At 41.5% G+C, this 23,094-nt stretch overlaps 1 protein-coding gene across 9 annotated transcripts in view; it reads right to left on the reverse strand.

Annotated features, from left to right (window-relative positions):
- Hnrnp-k (Heterogeneous nuclear ribonucleoprotein K) overlaps positions 1-23,094 on the reverse strand; it is an 86,122-nt gene that overhangs the window by 38,318 nt on the left and 24,710 nt on the right. For 4 of the 9 annotated variants that reach the window (XM_083102649.1, XM_083102648.1, XM_083102656.1 and 1 more), the window contains exons 2-5: positions 22,683-22,732; positions 16,773-16,822; positions 5,188-5,303; positions 1,008-1,064 (exon numbers count right to left, since the gene is read on the reverse strand). In XM_083102649.1, the coding sequence (XP_082958775.1) occupies positions 1,008-1,064; positions 5,188-5,298 (168 nt within the window). In that variant the 5' untranslated portion in view covers positions 5,299-5,303; positions 16,773-16,822; positions 22,683-22,732. The other 5 variants (XM_083102653.1, XM_083102655.1, XM_083102651.1 and 2 more) reach the window with 5 other exon arrangements.

The following is a 23,094-nucleotide window of genomic DNA, read 5'->3' on the forward strand; positions in this document are numbered from 1 at the left end:
GATTCGTAATGTAAATCGCGACATTAAGGCATCGGACGATCGATCGCGCGCATCAAGACGAGAGGATTCGTCGATCTCCTCACGTCGACGATTCCGTGTGGAAGGACGAGCTCTCTCGCCATCGATCATCGCGAACGTGCAATTTTCGCTTTTAGGTTTACGGCGCGCAAAAAAATAAAAATCGAAGCAAACGAACGTCTACCTTCCTTGTAACCGAGAAATAACGAATGTCTCATGAAATATTGATACGGCGCGAGATATACACGGGAGACGAGGAAAGCAGTCCCCCATGTTTCGGGAACCAAATGCATAATGAAGCTCGTACTGGGAATGTCTTTGGAGAACGAGACGAGCGCCTGGCCAAACAAATTCTCGCAATAAAGCCTTTTACGCGCAGTAATTCTCTCTGTCTCTCTCTCTCTCTATCTCTCTTTCCCTCTCTCTGTCACGCTTCGCGTTCTTTACACAAATTACGTGAATTTCCGTATCAACCCTCTACCGCTCTGTGTACCCCTTATAATCGTATAAACCATAATTATTTTAGATTCAAACGATGTTAAAGGCTCAAGGGAGCTAAAGGATTAATTACGTTACAGGCACTCGTGTCATCGATCCATAGACGGTGCGCGAGAAAAGTAAAATGCAAGCCGCGATTTTTTAATTAATATGACAATAGCATCTGATTAAGCAATCACCGGAAAATTTGATAAACGGAACAAAAAAATGACTCTCAATCAACTGAAAATTCGACATGGAATTAGAACTAAGCACAAACGTAGTCAAAAGATCGGAAAAACGCGTCGCTTTACAATACACGTACATAGCATGTATTTTAAAGTGTATCGCTGAGACAGTTTTTACGATCTTCCGCTCGATTATTTATGCGATCCTTGTCTTCCACTATCTTTCTTGTGTTTGCTCGTAGTAAAGAGCTTCGCGACAAGACAGACAAAGACAGGAACAAAGTTACAGCGAAACTACAAACGAATCGAAGCGCAAAAGCTTACCTGACTCCTGAGTTTGGTGATGTTTTGGCCACCCTTGCCGATTATCGAACCGGCAACCTGTAACAAAAGATATTAACAACTTAATAAATAAGATAACAAATAATTCGAATCTTTTAAAGATATTTCCAAAGAAGAAATGAAAAAATTGGAAAGTAAACGATACTTATAGATATCTAATTTATTTAATTTTGAGATTGATATATGAAATTTTTTTAATTTTCATAAAGTAAATAAATAAAGTAAATTTTTGTAAACGAAATATCCTTTATATATCTTTCAATAATTTCTTTTCCGCCACGAAATTCCTCACAATAGTCGATCGAAAGTTTTGTAAAGTACCATTATTGCATAAACATGTGTAAACTAAATACATTTATAACAAAAATAAACAGAAATATAAAAAAGGATCGTACTAAATTTTAACAATGTAATAAATTATATAAACAATAAAATTCGCATGATAAAATATAATGAATATTATAAAAATCCTATAAATATTTTCTTTCAAAATTAAATGGGGAAAAAAAAATTAAAGATTTTAACGTTAAAATAAAAAGTGAGTTTTATTAACTAATAATTTTGAATTTGATAAATAATAATATTATGTGTATTTTTTTATAATTATAAAATTATAATTTGTTTTAACAAATTTTACAAATTGCTTCATTTGGAGTAAAATATTCGCTGAAACTAAAATCTGATATGTCAATCTAAGAATTAAACAACTTTCGTCAAAATTGCAGTCGACGATACATTTGATCCTCAGCCTTTCATTTTCGACATCATTAAATAAGCAATTATTTTACCAAGGGATGCATTCGGCGATGGTAAATGTTTAATTAGCGAAAAATTTCGAAGCGAGATAATCCACTTCAGGAAATAGCAAGGATAAAATACGGAAATTTCGTTCTGCCGCCACGAGAAGCCACGGTTGTGTGCATCAACTTTTCGCTTTCTCTAGAAAGCCCCGTTTGATGCGCGCGATAAAAATTTTACGTTCGCTCTTCCAGTTGGGTTTTTGATTTTTCCGCAGTTCAAACTTCCGGCATTGTGCCCGGGCATGCGAAAACAACGCGGCTTTGTTGTTGTTTCTCGTAAACCGCGAAATGATCGCGGCTTAGAATGGGCGGAATGCGATCGCGGGGAGGATATCGAATTGAATTTCCACAGATCCATATGTCGCGCGATCTTGTACGGCCCCGGTGTTGTCTTTAATAATAGACCGTATTCCAACGGCTAATTAAATAAGCTCCAGTATTATCTGGCAATTAACGCTTTCTCCTGCGGGAGAAGCCGCGTCAAGGACGCACTTCGATGCGCGCGAAAGCAACGACGTATTATGATATGATGTATTGACACGGGAATGCGGCTACGCAGTCATCTGCATTCCAACGATGCAACGTGTTCGTGCTCGCCAAAATAGACAAAATAGAAATTCGCACAGACGAGGAGCAATGAATAAAGCTTTCAAGAAAACGTCCGATTGAGATTCACAAAACTATAACATTTTGAGAATATGTAGAATATTTTGATAAGTAATTTTTGTTTATTGCCTAAATTAAATTAAATGAAATCAATCTTCGAGAATTGATCTTTTTCATTTATACATATTTTACTACTTTATATATAATAAACTTTGCATATATATTTATACATTTCAATATTTATTAATATTTATATATTTTTATATTTATATATATTTTTTAATATTTATATATTTATATATTTTTTTACTTTAAATATAAAAAACTGAAAAAATTGGTTAATAAATTTTTTTAACGTAGCTAACAATATTTATATATTTTTTTACTTTAAATATAAAAACTGAAGAAAATTGGTTAATAAATTTTTTGAACATAGCTAACAATATTAATAATATAAATAATTATAAACAATTTATAAATAACTATTTAAACAATTTTTAGTTATATTTTTCTTTTGATTTTCGAATAAAATAAAATAGACCGAAAAACAGTCTAGTTCTTTCATCTTAACTTCTTAAAGCAAACTAGAGCAATAAACCAAAGTTATTACTTTTCAAGATACTCTTTATACATTCTCTTTATATACTTTCATAATGTTTTCAACTTTCAACAACTTTTCCCTGTAAGACATTCTTCGCGCACACATGTACAGTTTTCCTTGGCAGAGATTAACGTTATGAATTCAGCAACTACGAAGGCTACGGTATTGGAAATGCAATATCGATCGTCCCTGACACACCGTGCATTAATGACGGCACGCGATGATATCGTCGATTACACAGCGCGAGCTTCGACAGATGCGCGATCGAGCGCGACGCCTCGTTCGTGCTCGACCGCCTGGATCGCAGGTAAGGCGCCGATTAAATCGCACCGGCACGCACCGTAGTACACACGTTGTTGTCGTCCATTAGGAAATTAAGGCGCGATCTTGCTCAGGGCCATTCGTTAATGATGTCACGTGCAGTGCGTCGCGCCTCGCGTATCACGAATGTCAAATTTTCACCGGTTTCCCTCCTTCTCCCTTTCATTCAGCATCTCGCAGGTGTTTGCGATAATTAAATTCTGAACAAATACAGCTACGAAAATCGTCGGAATATCGTTCTACGCGACGCATACTGTTTTTAAACACTCGCGTGCTTATCCTACGATCGGTCGCTCAATTTAATTAAGCTTATTAACGCGTGTGATGTGCGTGTAATGGCTTATATCGCACGTGAATTATGCGTTTTGCGAATTTGCGCGAACTGACAATGAGTCGTTGCTGCGAATCAACTCTTGAGAGCGAAGAAAATTACGGAGAGATACGGAAAGAAAATGTTTCGCGATAAAATCTTGCTACGAAAATACGTCGAACAAAGAAAACGCGAGAAACGAGTGCTTCCCTCTGCTCCTTTCGATATTTTCAATGCTACAATCAATCACTATCGAGCGAAAGGAGGTGCGGATAGACCTCGATTCATGATATTACTTCTCTCCCGATGCCCTCGAAAGCAGACGGCGGCCGCTGCAATCGCGATATTCGCCTCCCGCGTCTTATTGTACCGTGGAGGAAACGGTGGCGCAAGAAAATATCCGCCCAACCGAAAGAGAGAGAAAAAGAGGGACATCCGGTCTGGCGATATATCGGCGATATAATAAAAATGGAAGCTTATGGCGTTGAGGCAACCGAGAGAAGCGTAACGATTGCCTTAAGAGATCGCGAGAATCCGATTTTCTCGTCAAGTCTGCCAAAAGAGGGGGGCTTGAGATTTTTTTTACAGATTCGCCGCGGGATTTCCCGCGATGGGAAGAAAGTAGAGACTCCGATAACGGTTCGCCGAGCGTGTCGCCGGGCGACAATGACCGGAAGAGTCCCGGCTGTTCCGTCGATGGAGCGGACGTGCCGGAGGTGGTCCCGTGTTGCACATATGGAAGACGGTAACGATACGGCGAAGATGGCGAAAACAGCCCGGCCGAACACGCGTGACTGGGAAATACAGTGACCCAGTGTGGCGAACACGTGTGGGAAGCACGTCCGATCCGCGCCTATTCACACTGTGCGCTATAATACACATTACGTGCTCGCCGAGAGGAGACGGGGGCGTCGCCGACGACTGTCGACTTTAAGTTTCCGATCCGGGAAACACAAATGCAGACGCGAATATTTCCGTATTATTTCAACAACATAAACGTTAACCTGCCAATATTATATTTACAAATACGTTGGCTCTCCAGAAGAGATTTCCAATTAAAAAATCGTGAAAATATCACTGAACTTTGAGAATATGTAAATTAGCAAGAGTGTCTCTTAATAAGTAATACGCTATTTTTGTTGCCTGCAAATTCATTCTGAGAGAATAAAATTAATTCTTGAAAACAGGAGCAATTTTTCATATTTAATAGATAATTATTAGATATTCGTGAACGCAAGAAAATAAAAAAAAAATTTCATAGAGAAAACTTGTTTCTTTTAATTTAGCATTTTAATATTGCAAAGATTAAAAAAACTGTAAATATAATTTATAAATAATTAACGATTTTCTCTCTCCTTTGTGTTTATAAAATAAACATGAAAGTTGTGTATCTCATCTATCTTTATATTCCCAAAGTTTTGCAATTTATTTTCTGCATCGAAGATACCTCGTTGGTTGCATATCATCGAAGCTTAAGGCATTAATTTCACGATATCGTGGCGTGCATCGATCGACGATACTCACCTTACTCGGGATGAGAAGACGGAGCTCATCGTCACCCTGTCGATAGCGCTTGTGGGGACTCGTTGGACCTCCGGAACCTGTCATAGCGCCAGCCTCGGCTTCTCTCTTCATTATTCCTGAAACATGTAGAAATTCCTCGTCAGAAAATGCATCTCTCGTATCTCGCGTCTCGCGAAACTCGTACTCGCGAATGAAAACAACGAAGCCGATGCTATTTAACGAGGTCGTATAAGCGGGTCGCGGAATTTACCATAATTTCGAACAAAACGTCGTCTCCGGCGCACAAAGCATGGAGCGCTCGCTGGGATTATGACTCATAAAAGCCGCGATAAATTAACATACGCTGCCGACCTCGTTGACAGTCGCGGTTCCCTTGACGAAAACGCCGGATAAGAGCAATAAAAGACGTCGTCTCGTAAAATGGCTTTCCCATACCGTCGACGTCACTGAGGCGAACAAGGCGATTTAACGGACAATGAATTATGATGCCGCACAATCCATCCAGTCCTATAACGCGTGCTGATGCAAATTAATTTATCAGTGTCCCGCGAAAAATTATATTCGATCGATGAAAAATTATATTAAATAATAGCGTTAATTCTTAGTCTCAGAGTCTCGGAGTCTTAATAAACCGATTTTGAAACGTCTGAATACAAGTGAAAGGAAAACACGGAGCTATTTTGATCGAGTTAACGGTAGGAATCGCGCTTAATTGCCGATCAAGCGCCTCGGAAATATCTATGGAATGATAAACCCGACGGGATTGGAATTTAATTATTTCTACTATCTGCTCGAAAATAGAGGCGACGATTAATTCCCGGCGCCAGTCGCCGACAATTTTTTCTTACGTGCGTCGGGATCCTTTGCAGGGCGCGCACACCATCGAAGATTCATTGCTTAATTAGAGATTTAGCGCGGTTCCTTCGAGTGGGGCCGCGGGGGTAAATACAGACTGACATTAACGTCTCAATTTTCTCCCCGAGACGCGAAAGATTAAATTGTTAATACATCGATTTTTGTTCGTCAACACAAGACTCTGTTAACGTTCAAATGTGAAAAATATCCGGAATAACTCCGGAGAATATCACGTATGAAAAGCACAAAGCGCACAATGCGTTTCACGCTTCATAAATATACATGGCAAAGAAATTGTGCTTGCTAAATAAAAATAATATATAATCGAATCGATAACGGGTTAATCATTGACTTGCTCTCTCGCGATCGTATAATTATATGCTACACGTTGTTGATAAATTTATTGACAAATCAAGTCTCGATAGAATATCGATGCAGAGCGAGATTATACATATAAATTGATGCGATAATCGCTGTTTATCTGCTCACCAGTCCGGAATGTTTACTGTAATATGATTGAATCGCGAATAATTAATTACATAATCAGTCTGTTTGATCAAAGAACAGTGAAGCTAACCACACAATGGCGTTCGCTTTTCCGGTAATCACACATGCGATGTATCCCCATAATATTGGCAACCATAAGCTTTGTTAATAGAAATTCACATACAAACGGTTCATATTTTCGATATATCTATATTCGAACGAATTATTTGCTTCGAAACTATTTGGTCGTGTCAAATTGCGAAGCTATCATCGCGGGAAGAAAACGAAACGAAAACCTCGTTGGGGATCATTTGTCGACATGTATAGCCGGCGATTGCGCGATGCGTTTAGCATAGAAATCGCGGCTACATGAGCGGCATACAAAACTAGCAATGGGAACATCATAATATAAGGTTATAGGCAGTTACAAAAGAATGCAGAGAGAAATTGCGCGATATATATTTAACAAGGTAGCGTATGGTGCGTGAGTGTATATCAGTGTCACCAATTATAATATATTGTGACGTTATATCTAGCTTAAAATTCTCTCTTCGGTCTTCTCTTTCTTAATAAATGTATTTTTATAATAAATAAAATATTAATTAATTTTATCACCTATTTTTTAATAAATTTATTTTTACTTCCTCAATACAACTAGATATTTTTTAATATAAGTTAAATTTCGTTTTATTTATTTTTTAATTATAAATTAATTTATAAACTTACATGACGTTCCATATGTAAAATGATTTAAACTTGTATCTTATTCTTATCTCATGTAAATGTATCCATTCTCCTTGCGCATAGTAGTCTGATCATTTATCAGAGTTTCTTGAAAATCCTCGGATTTAAATGAGGATTCAGACTTCTTACAATTCCGCACATTTCCACGAGACGTGGCGTAACGTTAACTGCAGTTTTATAACCGCAACGTGGCGGTAAAGTGCACTCTTTGTACTCGCCAAGATATGCAAACTGAATATGCAAACGAAACGCGCGATCTGAATTAGGTCGTACTCGTTGAATTCGAGACTGAAGCCGATTATAATGCACGCAACCATATGACGAAAGAGCTGAATTGGTTTTAATCGTTTTCTCATGTCGGACAATCGCGGTATACAACGGTAAAGCACGCGCGAGTTAAATATTTGTCAATTAATACTTAGACAGCAATGAGCAAATCGAAAATAATTATTCAACTGTAAACACGTCAGGTGAAAACTGTACTGCTCTATTAGACGCACAATAGGGATGACGCTCAATTCGCTGCCAGAACTGTTATCTAGTAATTGGCAATCACAGATTCGACTCTACACGTCTCTGATTGCAAGGCTCTTCTTAGTTACCCACTTGTGTGACAAGGCACTCTATCAGATGCCGCAAGCGGATAAAACATGGCCATTAAATTGTCCACATAATAATTTCTATTCCAGGAAAATAGCCTTGTGTAAATATTTTTATCTTTTATATCAAATATTATTTTATCTATTTTTATCCAATAATTTTATTTTTCTCAATTACATTAATTATTAAATAAGTATATGGATATAAAGAAGTTGTTATGGAAACCTTCCAGTACAATTTGTGTCATTCCTATAAATAAGAACGACGAACACGTGTCAATTATTTACAGTCAAATAACGGTGAATGTCAGTTGGACTAATCAATTCGCGGGATCGTAAAAAACGCGAAAATATTCAGCGGCAATTATTTTGTTGCCAGAGAAAAAGAGAGAGAGAGAGAGAGAGAGAGAATCCTAATGCGTTGCGAAGGAAGATTGAGGGTACGTCCCGGGGTTAATAACAATGTCGGCGGGATGCAAATGGAATTAAAGCGACGCGGCGATATCTAGATGCCGCGTGTGCAGTATACGCACGCGATGAAAAAGCAGGACGGCGGAATCGATACCACCCAGTAGATACCGGCACACACGCGACGTTAATAATTTACCGCAATGATTCCGCAGCGAAAGGGCGCGCTTCCGATTCGCGGTCGACCTGTCCCTTTCCGTTCCTCTTTCCCGTTACGAGGCCACGCTGAGAATAACCCGAACAAGATTGCGCAAAAATATCCCCGGCGAACGACGTACACAAGTCAGAAATATTGTCCATACGCAGCCATTCCCATCGCGAAATTACCTTGTAAAGTGCGAAATATCTCCTTGTCGTAACGTTTTTTTTTTTTCGCGCACAAGAGTATCGCATCTTTGATATTTCCATAAATTAATTAAAATTGCACGCGCGCGTGATATAATATTTAATGGAATGGCTATTGTGTCGAGCATCGTTTACAGAATTATAATTTTTTTACCTCGAGTCCGCGTACACACAATGCGCTCATCGATCCATCGCGAGTGCGTGACCGCGCTTCTCGTGACGCGAGCCGAAAAGGTCTCCTGGCTGCCCTCGAAGGCGAAGGGGATTTGTTCCGTCGAGCCTCGTCGCGCAAGAAAAATCGAATGACAAAATGATAGAGCGCGCTCGCGCGTGCCGGTCGATTGTACATGCGTGCACGTGTTGCCTCGCTTGTACGCAAAAAGAAAAGAGAGAGAGAGAGAGAGAGAGAGAAGGAGAAGGAGGGAAAAAATCGACAAAGACACGGACAGGGCGAGGCAGGGCAGGTTGAGGGCAGGGGGCTGGAAAAAAAGGCGCCGCGGAGTCTATCGGCAACGATAGCGTGAGGCGCCTGAAAGTCCACTCTCCCCGGGAGTGCAGCGACTAACTAGTCCATAACCAGCCCGCAAGCTATAGTGCATAAGCGATATAGCGGCACGAGAGAAGAGGAGGAAGAAGAAGAAACGAGAAGGCGAACGACCGAAGGGAGACGGTAATTAAATCCTTCGATGCGCGATGCTCCATTTCGATAATGCGGTCATTACGCGGTGTCGAACCCTTTCCCCGATTGTACCCCTTTGTTTCTCGGCGATGCGATAATTTCGATCGGTGTTATTATCCTGATTTACGAGAAGCAAGTCTTCAACATTAAATTATCCAATCAAATTCATGGCGTTCGAAAATAAGGTTCTCTTTAATATTATGATTAGAAATATTATCGAGTGTTTTAAATGCATATGTCGCGTATCAATCTCTGTCGAGAGATAAACTTCACTAGGATTACTATCCAACCAATCAATGAAGCCTGGCTTGAACGCACACATTGTTACCATGTGCTCCTTAACCGCGTATCACGAACCACGGTCAATTAAAACAAGTAGATGCCATAGTAACCTGATTAAGCAAACCATCCTTCGCAAAGTTTGGCCAGACATGCCGGATGAAATGTAATTAGTCGATGTTATAACGGTGTGCTTGTACTTTTGCACTGCATGAAACTATGTCCGGATGTATGCCAGCGGAATGTCAGGGAATTGATTAAAGATATGAGGCCAAATAGGGAGAAAACAGGGAAGGAGGAAGGGAGGGAAAAACAGAGCATCTAATAAACTGAGAGAATCTATCCAAGGTGATATCGCCGAGTCAACCAAGCTCGATCAAAGTATTTCAATTTCACCCAAAGTTCGGTGGAAGAGAGTCGCAAGGAACAAATCGCGACGCATGTATCCGAGACTGTTTCTGCGGCGCGGATATAATGACGCTTTTCGTAGTTATATGCCATCCAAGTAATTATTTCGTGGCGCAGACATGGCGAATAATTGCGGCGTCGCGACGCTGGTAATCTTACGGTCGACACCGAAGTATCGAATATTGATTCGTTATCCGAGAAATACCGAAAGTGCCGATACTTCTCTCCGAGCGATATCATAAAAAAATCTATTTCTTTCGGGAAAGATATCGATTAAAAAAAATGAAGAAATATATGTCCTTGTAGGTAGATATATACGTATCCTTCTTAACTAGAATCCTCCAGAAAGGATCAAAACACGATAAAGCGTGCGGGAGATTGAAGAAAGTTCATACGCGGCGGTTTACAAACGACGGGGTCGTTCGCGAAGACGAGGAAAAGTGTCGTAAAAGAGGAAAAAAGGGACGAGGGGAAAGAAACTGCTCGCTCGCGTACAAAGCCATGGCTAGTCGTGGACCGGACAGCGGAGCCCCATAAATCCGAGTCGACGAGTTCCAAGGAAAGAAGCTTGTTTACCGTTCTTGCTCCTATACCTCTCATCTGGCTTCTCCTTTCACTCCGCGCGTTTCCCGCCATTTCATGCGTCTCTTCCCGTTTCCTCCATCGCGGACCCCAATGACGATTCCCACGGGGGCCTCCCCGTAATTTCGTAAACTGTCCCGGTTGCATTACACCGGCGATCGATTTATCCCTGATCTACAAGTCAAGGGCCGGTAACCTCAAACGTGTAATGACGGTTCTCTCTCTCGTGACGATGCTTCTTCTTATACAAGGAAGACAATGGAGGCATTCCTCGAGTTTCCTTTCATATAATATCTCTCGTTCATAAAAAAAAATATTCATAAAAAGTATCTTAAGAAAAAAGCCTTCCTCTCGAGACGATTTTACGTGAAATTTCGTTTTATAACTTGACTTCTCTCCTTTCTTTTGACGATGCTATTTCTCGGCGAGGAGTGGAGAAGGATACAGATAGATGGGAAGGAACCGTGTAATCCGCAACATCCATCCGCGTTTCAATAGATGATAAGTCTGAGTGGATCGAGATGATAGGTGTTACGCGAGGATCAGAAATTGCCGTAGATCGTAACGGGGCGAGCAAGTAAAAAACAGAACCGGTCAGTAACCGCCATAACATAACTGCGATGACGAACGTGATGCTGGTAGCAAGACTTACGCGGTGTACAACGCAAAAGTGTTGCCAGTACGCGCTATTCGCGGTTCGAGGTACCGTAAAGCGTGGTCGTCGGAAAGAGAAGCTCGTTTACTGTTTTTCCCCACCGCGTTCTTGCGGTTTTTCTAACTCGCGCAATGGCTCCTCTCTTCATCGAGCATGAACTCCCGAGGTTTTTAGCGTCGCCCATTTTCTTTCTCACCGCGTGAACCAAAATATTTTCCCTCCGACTATGTTTTAATTCCCTCTCCTCGTTCGAGTACCGTAAAACAATAACTTTTTGCGACTTTCATGCAGAAAAAAGTCACGTTAACTTGCATAAATAGCGTACATAAATGAACCGCCGGTTTTTTTTTTTTTTTTTTTTTTTTAATACAAATTTAATGCGCGGCGAAAGTATAATAGTGTTCGAAAAAAAACTCCGAAAGAATGAGAAATAATAAATGAATTCGTGGAAAAATGACGCACACATTTTGTAGAGCGAACAGATAAAGGAAGTTCGTTTAATATCATTCTATATCAAGTCTTTTTCTCCAGAAATTGTGTTCTTGTATCTTCAATTATTACTTCTCCCTTTTTCTTGACATATCCATGTTTGCGTTACTACATTGATTCCATCATCACAATTATCTCAATTTTTTTGCAAATAAACTCATAAATTAAATAAAAATACTAAAAATCCTTGGACCATTTTTCTACAAATCCCTGGGTGCGAGACAAGAAAAAGGTTTAACGAATCGCATAAATAAGGCATGTTGCATCGATTGAACGGCATTATTAAGAGCAAAATAAAGTCGATCGTTCACGAGCACAACCGTATGGAAATTAGCATGAATATGGATGAGCGTGTTGCGATGCGTGCACATACTCGCGATCGCAAGCCGAGCATAATATTCGACTTGAGCAAATGAAAAGGGATGAGAGAGGGGGGAGGGAGGGAGACGGCGGCAGCGGCGAAACTGGCAGGTAAACCGCAAGATTATTGGTCGAGCGCAGTTGGCTTAGAAATTCGACGTTTGACGTCAGTATGAGAGACGCGTCTACTTAATGCACACTCTGTCGCTTCTTCGGGACCCTCGAAATAGAATGATTAACGCTGCCGAAAGCCTGCGAATTCGACACCCGGTATGCGGGACAGACAAGTCGCGTCTCTTCGCTTACGGTACTTTCTGACGAAAGTTCGACACGTTACGCGCGTTGCCTACAAAACGCCCCGCGCATCCTCGCTGAAAAGAAACACGCCTGTAAAGAAATATGCAAAGTACGGACGGACAAGATTGGAAAGCCGGAAGCCGTTCTCGCCGACATTCGTAGCTACTAACAACGTAGCTAAATAGAGAGTTTGTCGTAATCTTCTTCTAAACAAAGTGGCATTATTAACGTGTCGAACGGACAAAACATCGCCGCTAAAAATATACTATTTGCGACCGGTCTTTCTCGGAGTTTTTCTTTAATCGATCACGGAGAAATATTCGAAAATAAAAAATCCGCAATGTACACGCGCATAAATATACATACATCATTGGAGCCTCAACGTCGTTACTCGAACATCAGCGAGACCAGATCGGCGATTAAACGGCAGGCGATGGTTGTAACACGAATATTATCTATACACAAGCGTCTCTTACCCAAGCTAATAATTCGTACATCGAGTGAAGACATTTCACCGACGATGATCTATTTACAGCGCTTAGATATAGTCACTTTAACCGGATTGTCTTCCCTTGTACTTGGTATAAATTGAGTTAAGCTTTGTACCGGCTGATATCGGCGCAAGACGGTTCAAATTGACCGTGTAATATAATCGCGTTTAAAGATCGAACATCTCGATGAAGAGAACGATTAAATATATTCGATGCACGATCGAGACTTTCTAATGGAATACACAGTACGCAAAAAAAAATTCAGTGTGTCAGCATCATGTGAAAGTGCACAAACAAACACAAGTAAACAAAAATATCGTCTGTAATTTTGCAGTGTAAAATATTTTTTTTCTCAATCTAAATTGTCCGCGATAATATTAGTCAATGTCGGGATAAACGTAAAAATGACGATTCAGTCGTTTATTAAAATAATTCGAATTTTCGTCGCTAATGAACGTATTTATCCTCCGGAAGACGAAACAGGAATCGATCGCCGCGCACGCGTTTCTGCGGCTCATGGCTCAATTATTCCCATAAGGCGAGTATCTAACGAGCTTCCATAGCGCATTCCCGTCCGTTCGTCCATCTAACCACCCACCCGCCCATCCATCCATCCATCCGTCCGCTCGTCCAGTCGGCCAAGCTTAAAATTAGACTATGAAACGAACAAGCCGGAAGCTCGAGCGAGCTAGCACCAAATTTATTTAGCGCGAGTGCAAATTCCATCCCGTGTTGGCAAAATTCATTCATTTACTCTCTCTCCTCTCCCCTTTTTCTCTCTCTCGCAAATTATTTACAAAAATTGCCGTGAAAATTTTTCTGAAATACGGCGAGGGTTTGGACAAAGGAACAAACAATGACCCAGCACTTTCCTGCGAAAGTCTTTATTTATCTTGATGACTAAAGCTGTTGTTGGAAAGAAAATTCCTCGCTTACGATTGTTCAATGTCCCGGAATTACACGTTTTACATGCCTAGTAAAGAGTATTTTGTTAGACTGCGACTTGATTAATGTTACGTAATATCTATTATGCTACGTTTTCAGACGGGAACGCGGATTTGACGTTAAAGAGTCTGGCGTTAATTACACCAGAGGCGTGTTGTTTGCAAGAATTTCCGCAATTAAATTAAATTTTATTATTTATCGCGCCGAGCATTTCGTAAAATTCACGCGCAAAATTTGTCGCGTATGTCTCGATGATTGATTAATCCTTCATTTTCCATAAAGATGATATTGCGATGTAACAAAGCGCGTCATCTATTTATCGATTATTTATTCGACAAACATCGATAATAATTTCAATTAAATGTCGCCATGTCCCAAGAGATGAAACAAATAAAATTCGTCGGCCACAAAAGATCCAACGGACAAAATGAGACGCCGGCCGGCGATTAGAGGGTTAACAGCCGACCTATAACGCATTTCTCGCTACGGTGTCGTAAGCCGAGTGTCGTAAAAGAAAATCGTTAGCACGCCGCGCCTGTGAAAACGTGCCGAAGCTGGCATCAAGCTAGTCGTGGTTGAACAAGAATAGTAATTAGTGGGAAACACGATCTTTAACCCGACGTCATTTGTAGGCCGCGGTCGTAACAATAGAAAGAAAGAGAGAAGAAGCGAAAAGTTTGTAAAATTATCAGCCATTAGAGGTAGACGCAAAAAGCATTCGCGTCTCTCAAAATTGTAACAAGCTGATTTGACAAGCTAGACGTACTTTAAGTCCATGAAATTAAATACATTAAAATCTTTGTATTTTTAAATACGAAGAAATGCGCACATGCCGATCAGCGCTAAAACCATCTCGAGTATCTTACGATGTATATCACGCAATACGATCGAGTTGCGTAAATATCAAAGCCACCGAGCGATATTATTTTACCATAAGAACTGATTCATTCAGCGCCGCGCCAACTATCTCGTTTCGTAGCATTAAGTTGATCCTTTGTGGTCGACAATGGTTTATTACAATCGTGTATACAGGATCTATCGATAGCTCTCTGCGGCAGATTTGAGAAATACTTGTCTCATATACGTATCGGCGAGTATCATGCAAAGAGATACGACGAAACGATCGCCGCGAGATAGAATATATGACGATGATTTTTAATCTGTGCGAGCCATTTGTTTTCGTTGTCTGGCATTCCAGAACATCGGCTCGCGGCGGCGTGTAATGGGAATGCGAGACGGGGATGAAAAATGAGAAGCGAGATGCGCGAGGTAAGTAATCGCGTTGCTGCAGGTAGAATTCGCGATCGAAGGCAAAGCGAAATCTACGCGCGATCAACAAGATCGAGATTTCCATCCCTTCGCGTGGAATAATGATAAAAATGATAAATGAATAATGATAAATGAATAATGATAAAAAGGAAGAAACAAAAAACAGAAAAATATATAAATTCGCAAAAGAATAGAATATAATAAACAAGTAGCGAAAAATATTCAAGAATTATTTATCCTAAAAAATGTAAAACGCTGTATATTAATTATATATATTATTATATATTTTCCAAAAAGAAAAAATAATAGAATCTAATAAACAAGCAGCGAAAAATATTCAAGAATTATTTATCCTAAAAAATATAAAACGCTCTATATTAATTATATATATTATTATACATTTTCCCCAAAAAGAAAAAATAATAGAATCTAATAAACAAGCAGCGAAAAATATTCAAGAATTATTTATCCTAAAAAATATAAAACGCTCTATATTAATTATATATATTATTATACATTTTCCCCAAAAAGAAAAAATAATAGAATCTAATAAACAAGCAGCGAAAAATATTCAAGAATTATTTATCCTAAAAAATGTAAAACGCTCTATATTAATTATATATATTATTATACATTTTCCCCAAAAAGAAAAAATAATAGAATCTAATAAACAAGCAGCGAAAAATATTCAAGAATTATTTATCCTAAAAAATATAAAACGCTCTATATTAATTATATATATTATTATACATTTTCCCCAAAAAGAAAAAATAATAGAATCTAATAAACAAGCAGCGAAAAATATTCAAGAATTATTTATCCTAAAAAATATAAAATACTGTATATTTAATTATATATATTATATATTTTCCAAAAAGAAAAAATAATAGAATCTAATAAACAAGCAGCGAAAAATATTCAAGAATTATTTATCCTAAAAAATATAAAATACTGTATATTTAATTATATATATTATTATATATTTTCCAAAAAGAAAAAAATAAAAGAATTTAATAAAGCAGCTAAAAATATTCAAGATTTATTTATCCTAAAAAATATAAAACGCTGTATATTAATTATACATTTTCCAAAAAGAAAAAATAAATAAATAAATGAATTCAATTCGTCAGATTTGATTCGACTGTCGAGAGGATTGAAATCGCGGTGTAAAGTTTGAGAACCGTTGCCGGCGCGACGCAGGGTCGAGAGAAACCCATGCGCGAAGGATGAAGGAAAGCGCAACAACAATATCGTCCTGCCCCTGCCACACGCAACCAGGGGGTAACGTCCTGTTACACCAGTCTGACCACTTCGCGTCCCTCTTTTCTAACGCTTCGCCATCGCGCGCGCGCGCGCGCGCGCGGACCGTTTTACTTTGCACCGGCTTTGCTTTCGCCTTCACCGCGCGAAAACGTCGCGACCTGCTTTTCGCGTTAATCGTAATCCCATTCAGCGCGTGTTTAGCCCCGCGGCGACGCGGCAGTAAGAATATTCCCGAGAGTTTTCCTCCTCGCGAGTCACGAGAGAATATCATATATATTGGCTCTCGAGATCGCGACGCAAAAATCCGCGAAAGAAATATCCTTTTTTTTTTTTTTATTGAAACTTATTTAATAAAACAAACTGTTACTCACCGATAATGATGTTCGCCTTTGCAGCCTCCGCGATGAACCAACACTAAGACCTGCACAATCAATATAGTTACGAGTTAGTTCTCGTCTGATACGCGTTGCGTACATGCGAATTATTATAATTAGCATCTCGGGAATTAACATCTCGTATTTTCCTAATCTCAACATCGAAGGAAAGTGATAATTAAAGTATCCGCCTCGTGTCACTTTTCGAAGTTTCAAGTATAGTTTGTGCGAAATTGAATTAATTACAGCGGAATTCACGTTAAACGTTGATGCTGAACGAAATACGTCTACCTAGCGAATTAGTATGCGACTAGAAATTTTGTCGATGGACTGCGAATGGCGAACGCCATTAAAGTATGCGTACTCTATGCATACAAATAAGTACTTTCCCACGATAAACCGGGACATGTAAACTTGCGAAATTAATAATAACAAGAAAATCGCCTCGGCGGAATAAATCAGCGTGTCTCGGTCGCTCCGCTTATTTTTTGCACACAATCGAATCGCGCATTTATGCATCTCACGCTCGAGCAGCGTATCGTCTAAATGAAGCTTGCACCGAGACCAGAAGACGGAATATCGCGGTCTCCGACAGCGGTCACGTGTGCGCTGGAATTAATTACAACTGCTCGTCCGGCTATTCATCGCTGTCGGGAGCTACCTGGACTGTGCGCGAGCGGGCCGTAAAGCCTGATGTTCCCAAAAGAAATTGCGAAACCGCCGGGAGGAGATAAATCGCGATTAACCGACGCGATTATCTTGCGAATCTACGCAAGGCCATCCACTGCGGGCTGGCTCCTTGGATCCCTCGCGTCGATAAAGGCGTCCTTACTAAATCCTCCGGTTGCTCAAGTCGCGCATTTATTAAGCGGCCTGCTGTTGGCGTCGATGAGAAACTTGGCGCGAGCTTACACAACGAGCGGATTCCGCGACGAGTATCAAAGGTGACAAACTTATCGCGGGGCGATGTTGACCGATGCCTGGTCGTCGTCCTCTTGAGACGGAACGATCGATCGTCAGCGTTAAAACGCTCGATCGCGCTTCGCTGCCTCGCGCGGATCTCAAGGACTGACCCGGAGCGGAACCTTGAGCATTACTTTTACTAGATCACTGTCACCAGATACGTGTAGCGAGACGGCAAACTCCACAATGCCGACCGCACGAGCCGAGTGCACGCTCGCGAATCACGATCGCGCGAGCATTCAAGGTTGAAATTTCCAGACGCCCCCTCCCCCTCCCCACCAGGGATAGGTCAGGGACAATGAAACGTGCCAAACGCAGCGGCAGCTGTACTTCAAGTTCGTTCAACCTCTCCGCGAGGGACGTAATCTTTTGTAAGTGGTAAACGGTGGCAGGGACGATCCGCGACGTTCCGGTTCCCGCTCCCTGGAAGAGCCGATCGACGCGAACGAACCTGGTGAGCGCGTCCCGACGTTACGCGAGACCATCGACGGCCGGGACTTCTGACGGCACCGACGTTCCTCCTCGGTCTTCCTCGAGAGGGCCAGGGAAAAATCCGCCGCGCGAGCAAATTACGACGTGATAATTCCACGCGTGCAGACGCGATTGCGCTACAACCGACACTAGGCCGAGAACACGGAATAAACTTTACTTCGCCAAGTGGCCGAAGCTCGTTCCTCTCCGGCGAGGCGCGTCCACCTCTTCCTCGTCGCGAGGAGGCGCGAGTACTGGTGGGGCGAGTTGCTCGCGGAGGGAGATCGCGGGGAAGAGGAGACAACCGGGAGGGGGCAGGGGTGGAGGGAAGGCAGAGAAACGAGAGGAGCGGCGTATGCACGTCGCGAGCAAAGTGTGCGTGCGCGAGCGAGTAATGCGGATGCATCGCGACGCAAGGGAGAGAGACGGAGGAGAGAATGCGAGAGCGGCGAGAGAAAGAGAGAGGGAGAGAGAGAGGGAGAGAGTCAATGAACGGCTCCGAGATCGCCGCGCGGTGAGAATTTCACGGTTGCGGAGGCGGAGAACCCCTGTCAAGGGGTCATGCGGCGCGCGATACGACTTTGAAGGATCATTTTTTCGGGTCAGATTGTATTGTCCCGATAAAAAGGTGCGCGGGTATCGCGTTTCCAGAAGAGACGCGCGTCCATAAGGGGTCTCTTGTTTATCGCCGAAAGCGCGATTACGTCGCTTACGTGAGCGGCGAACGCTGACTAACCGCGACACTCGACACCGTCGAGATTATACGCGCCACGAATCCAACGACGAAGAATACGAAGCGTCCGACGAAAGCTACCAAAGGGAATCCCGTACAATTATTAAACGGATAAAGACGTCCGTTGGAAGAAATTGGTGATCGATTGATCAAATGATGGGTAATTATGTATAAATTGTAATTAAAACAAAATTGGATAATAAACTAATAAATGGTAGATAAATAATATAGTAAATTCTAAAAAAATTTCCATTAATTAATTTAGCGAGAAATTAAAAGTTACTCCAGAAAAATAATGAAACAGAAAAATCGTATCGTTTTTTACATACAATTAAAAAGTCGCGACGCGAGAATGAGAAAGCATATGCATTTAGATTAAAGATCGCGACACCTGCGTGTCGCACAGTACAGGTTTCGAATTAATTTCAAATTATCCACGTAACGCAAAATGTTTCTGGAGGAATTTGATTCGCATCCGAACAAAGATAAAGCCTTCGGAAACGTCTTTAAAAGCACCGAACAATCTAATTGGAATCTCGCGAAATTACGACGAGCTGTCGCAGTTTGTAAAAGGAGACACTTGGAATTCCATTTGGCGGCATGTTTCGACATACCTGCGATCGACGAAGCTCTTCCTTCGGACTCTACCTGCGTCGGGAAGAGCCCGTCGTTGTCCGAACCGTTGCGCGACCCGCTCGTCCGCCGCACGACAATCAAGACGAGGAGGATGACGAGGATGACGACGGGCGGAAGGAGAACGACACGTATGACGTAACACAAACACGAAATCCCGTGCACGGATCGGCGAATGCGCGGCACCGCGGCGTAAAGTCGCACGCGTAACGGTCAGGCCGATGCATGACATGCGTGTCGCACTCGGGTACGGCGCGTATGACGTGGCGTGCGTGCGGAAGTATATCGATCAGCTGACGGTCGGGCGGATACTGGGCCGCTTCGCGGAATTCACCATATTGTTGCGTCGGCACGCATGCGCCGACGATGCGCCCTCGTCCCTTCGTTCTCTCTCGCCTTTTCTTCCCTTACTTTCTTCTCCCTCGGCGCCCACCCCCGCAATTTCGTCCGTCGTACGTACAGGGTGATTCAGCGGGAACCCACGATACGATTCCAGAAACGTGTTTCCAGGGGGTCGTAATAATCCACGACGAGGACTCGGGCGCATCCGTTTATCGATAAGGAAGCGCGATTTTAGCCCCCAAACGACTAAAGGAGATGCTCCGGAATAAACAGATAAAATCTTCATAGAGAAATTCTCGCTCTAAAAGTTACGACCGACGATAGAAACAGCTTTACGACCGCAAAGGCAAAACAAAATCGAATTCGCGTCTCGTATCTCTGCGGTTCTCGCGCGCGAACATCCGGTTACTCTCTTCCTTGCGCCCACACGTACATCCGAGAGCCTTTCGTTCTCTTCCCACAGGCGGGTATCCCGGCTTTTTCGCTTCGGTGTATCGCTCCTCGATACGATAGCGCGGCCTTACTTCATCGTACCGCCCAAAATTACATTATCGTATTACATAAACTCGTCCCTTTTCCCATTTCCCCTCTCTCATTCTTATTTCCAGCGTCTTCCATTTCTCCGATATTCTACGACACGTTTCTCCGCGATTGCATTTCCACCGCGTATAATCGTGTGTTTTGTGTCTGTACGACTTTCTCCGATTTCCATTTTCATTCCTCGCAATAATTCGTGGTAACTTTAGGAAACTCTCGAGCAGAGATCGAATACGGAATACTGATGACAAATTGTTACAATTGCTTCCATGTTAAACGCGAAAGATGATTATGATAATCGAAAAAGTACGAAAAAAAAAACAAAAAAATACTTTTATATATTTTCGATTCGTTTTTTTGAAAGATATTTCGTTCCTGTCGCCGGGATTGCACGATTAAAAAGAAAGGTGAGTTCAACGACGTGTGGACTGATTAATATTCGGTAAACACACGTAACAATCTGCGATGCTTGATCCCCTTCTTTTCGCTTTGAAATTACGTCCGTCCGTTTCTGCCGAGATGGGGATTAACGAACCGTAACGAACGCGAAAGGATTACACTTTTCGGAGCGATAATGCGACGCAACGCAAAATAAGCGGGATTATAGAAAGCCGATGAATGTAGAATGTCAAAAGAAAAAAAAAAACTATTAAAAAGCTATGACATCTCTGTTTTTTGAGGAAAGATCGATTCGTATGTGCGATTGCATATTTATGGGGGAATAAAAATCGACATCGATTACAAATATTATCGAAAATGCGATCGAGTTCGCACTTGATAGAAGAGGGAAAATTTCGACAAGCGCGTTAAATAATTACCAACATCAGTGGCAGACGTGCGTAATTGTCAATTATCGCAACAGTGATAGTGCATGATTAAATGATGATCGAGCCATCATTGTAGAGCCTCGAACAAGACGTTTCCATCGTGGAAGGTAAACGACAAAATATAAAATAAAGACGTAGCGAGGAAGAGAAAGGGAAAGGACAGCGAGGAAACGAGAGCGAGTGGGATATGATGGACTGTGATTTCACGGCTGAGATGAGAATTCACAGTCACGCTTCGTGATTCTCCTTCTTTCTCTCTCCATCTCTCTCTTTCTTCCCTCTTCTTGAATCGGACGAAAAGAAACGGAAAGCCTTAGCCTCACTCTCGTGTCGAAAATAGTTGTCCGCGTCGAATGTTGCAGCGGTTTACGTTAACTCGGTACATGATTTAACGGTTTGCATTAATTGATTTTTCGATGTAGAAATGTAAACAAAAAATTCGAGATGTATCGTGAAATTTTGCGCAAATATATAATATATTTCACGCATATAGTTATTAAATATAGGATAATTTCCGTCGTTGTTTCAAATATTAGAAACATTCGCGACAAAAGCTGCTTTATTGCGTTATATCACCGGGTATCCATATTACCAATGAGTTAAATGATAATAATGGAGTTTAATGGAATTATACGTTCGTGCGCGATTATTAGCGCGGAAATATACAATTTTAACGACACATTTCATTCCGGTTTCATTAGCCGCGGGCTTGACATAATTAAAAGCGTCGCGCGCCTCTCGCCGCGATTAGAGAATCGTATGTTTCCGACGACTTGATTATCGTCTTAATCTGCCGAGAGAGGCTCGCACGGATATAAATAGCGAGTCTAATTGAATGAAAACGGGCACGGAGGGAACAGTTACTTCTTGCGGCTTTCCTCATATTCGTCACCGGCTCATTCGAATGCCAGGGCGAATGCGAGAGCCGACTAACGGATAACATTATTCTTACGCGATCAAATAAGGATTCCTGAATCGCGTCAATTTTCCGACGACGCCGGAAAAGCCCGGAGAAGACGGAGAAAATTACGCGGTGCATGAATGGCGTATGCTAATCCGACCCGTCTTTCCCGGAATACGCCAACAATAGCCACACGGCAATCTTATCGGCGATCTTTATACACGAGTATAAAGTACGCGAGTGGCTGGTAATTAGCAATTAGAAAAGTATCCGGTAACGCGATAATGAATGCGATGCGACTTGTGCAACTGATTCGCTACCCTTGAAAGTTACGAAAATAGCGTCACTCGCAAATAAGCGCGAAATTCCCTGATCCATTTAAAAGTGATTTAAATATCTGACGGGCGATCGATTAATTAACGCGACGCTCTTATTTTATCGTTATTCTTTCAAGTTTGCGAAGCAACTAATTCTCAAAGTAAACGTATTTATCGACTCACCTTGACACAGAAGTAAATTACTCCGCGATCAATGCCAGCTCTCCGTCAGTCTGAAACACAAAACGCGACAGAGTTATGCTCCAGGTTCGCGTCACACGATAATCCGCGACGCGAGAGCTCGACGAGAGGACTGAGCTGTCCGCCAAACTCGTTTTCGTGAGAGACGCGCACGTGTTGTCAAGTGTTCTAAGCGGGGATTGTGACACACGTACACACACACAATGTATACAAATTCGCGCATAAACAAAACGTGCGGAACGTGTTTATTTCCAATGACGAACAAAATGTTATTGATTCGAACGTAGGACTTGAATATATACATGTCCGATTTAAAGTATTTATACCTCTGACGTTTTTTATGCGCGTATTTTCGGTTACGGCTCTTTATTATACGAGAGAAATATATTTCTAC

This window comes from Camponotus vicinus, unplaced genomic scaffold, assembly GCF_025532165.1.
Source record: "Camponotus vicinus isolate PSW18456_S1 unplaced genomic scaffold, iyCamVici1.0 SCAF_6, whole genome shotgun sequence".
Classification (NCBI taxonomy): domain Eukaryota; kingdom Metazoa; phylum Arthropoda; class Insecta; order Hymenoptera; family Formicidae; genus Camponotus; species Camponotus vicinus.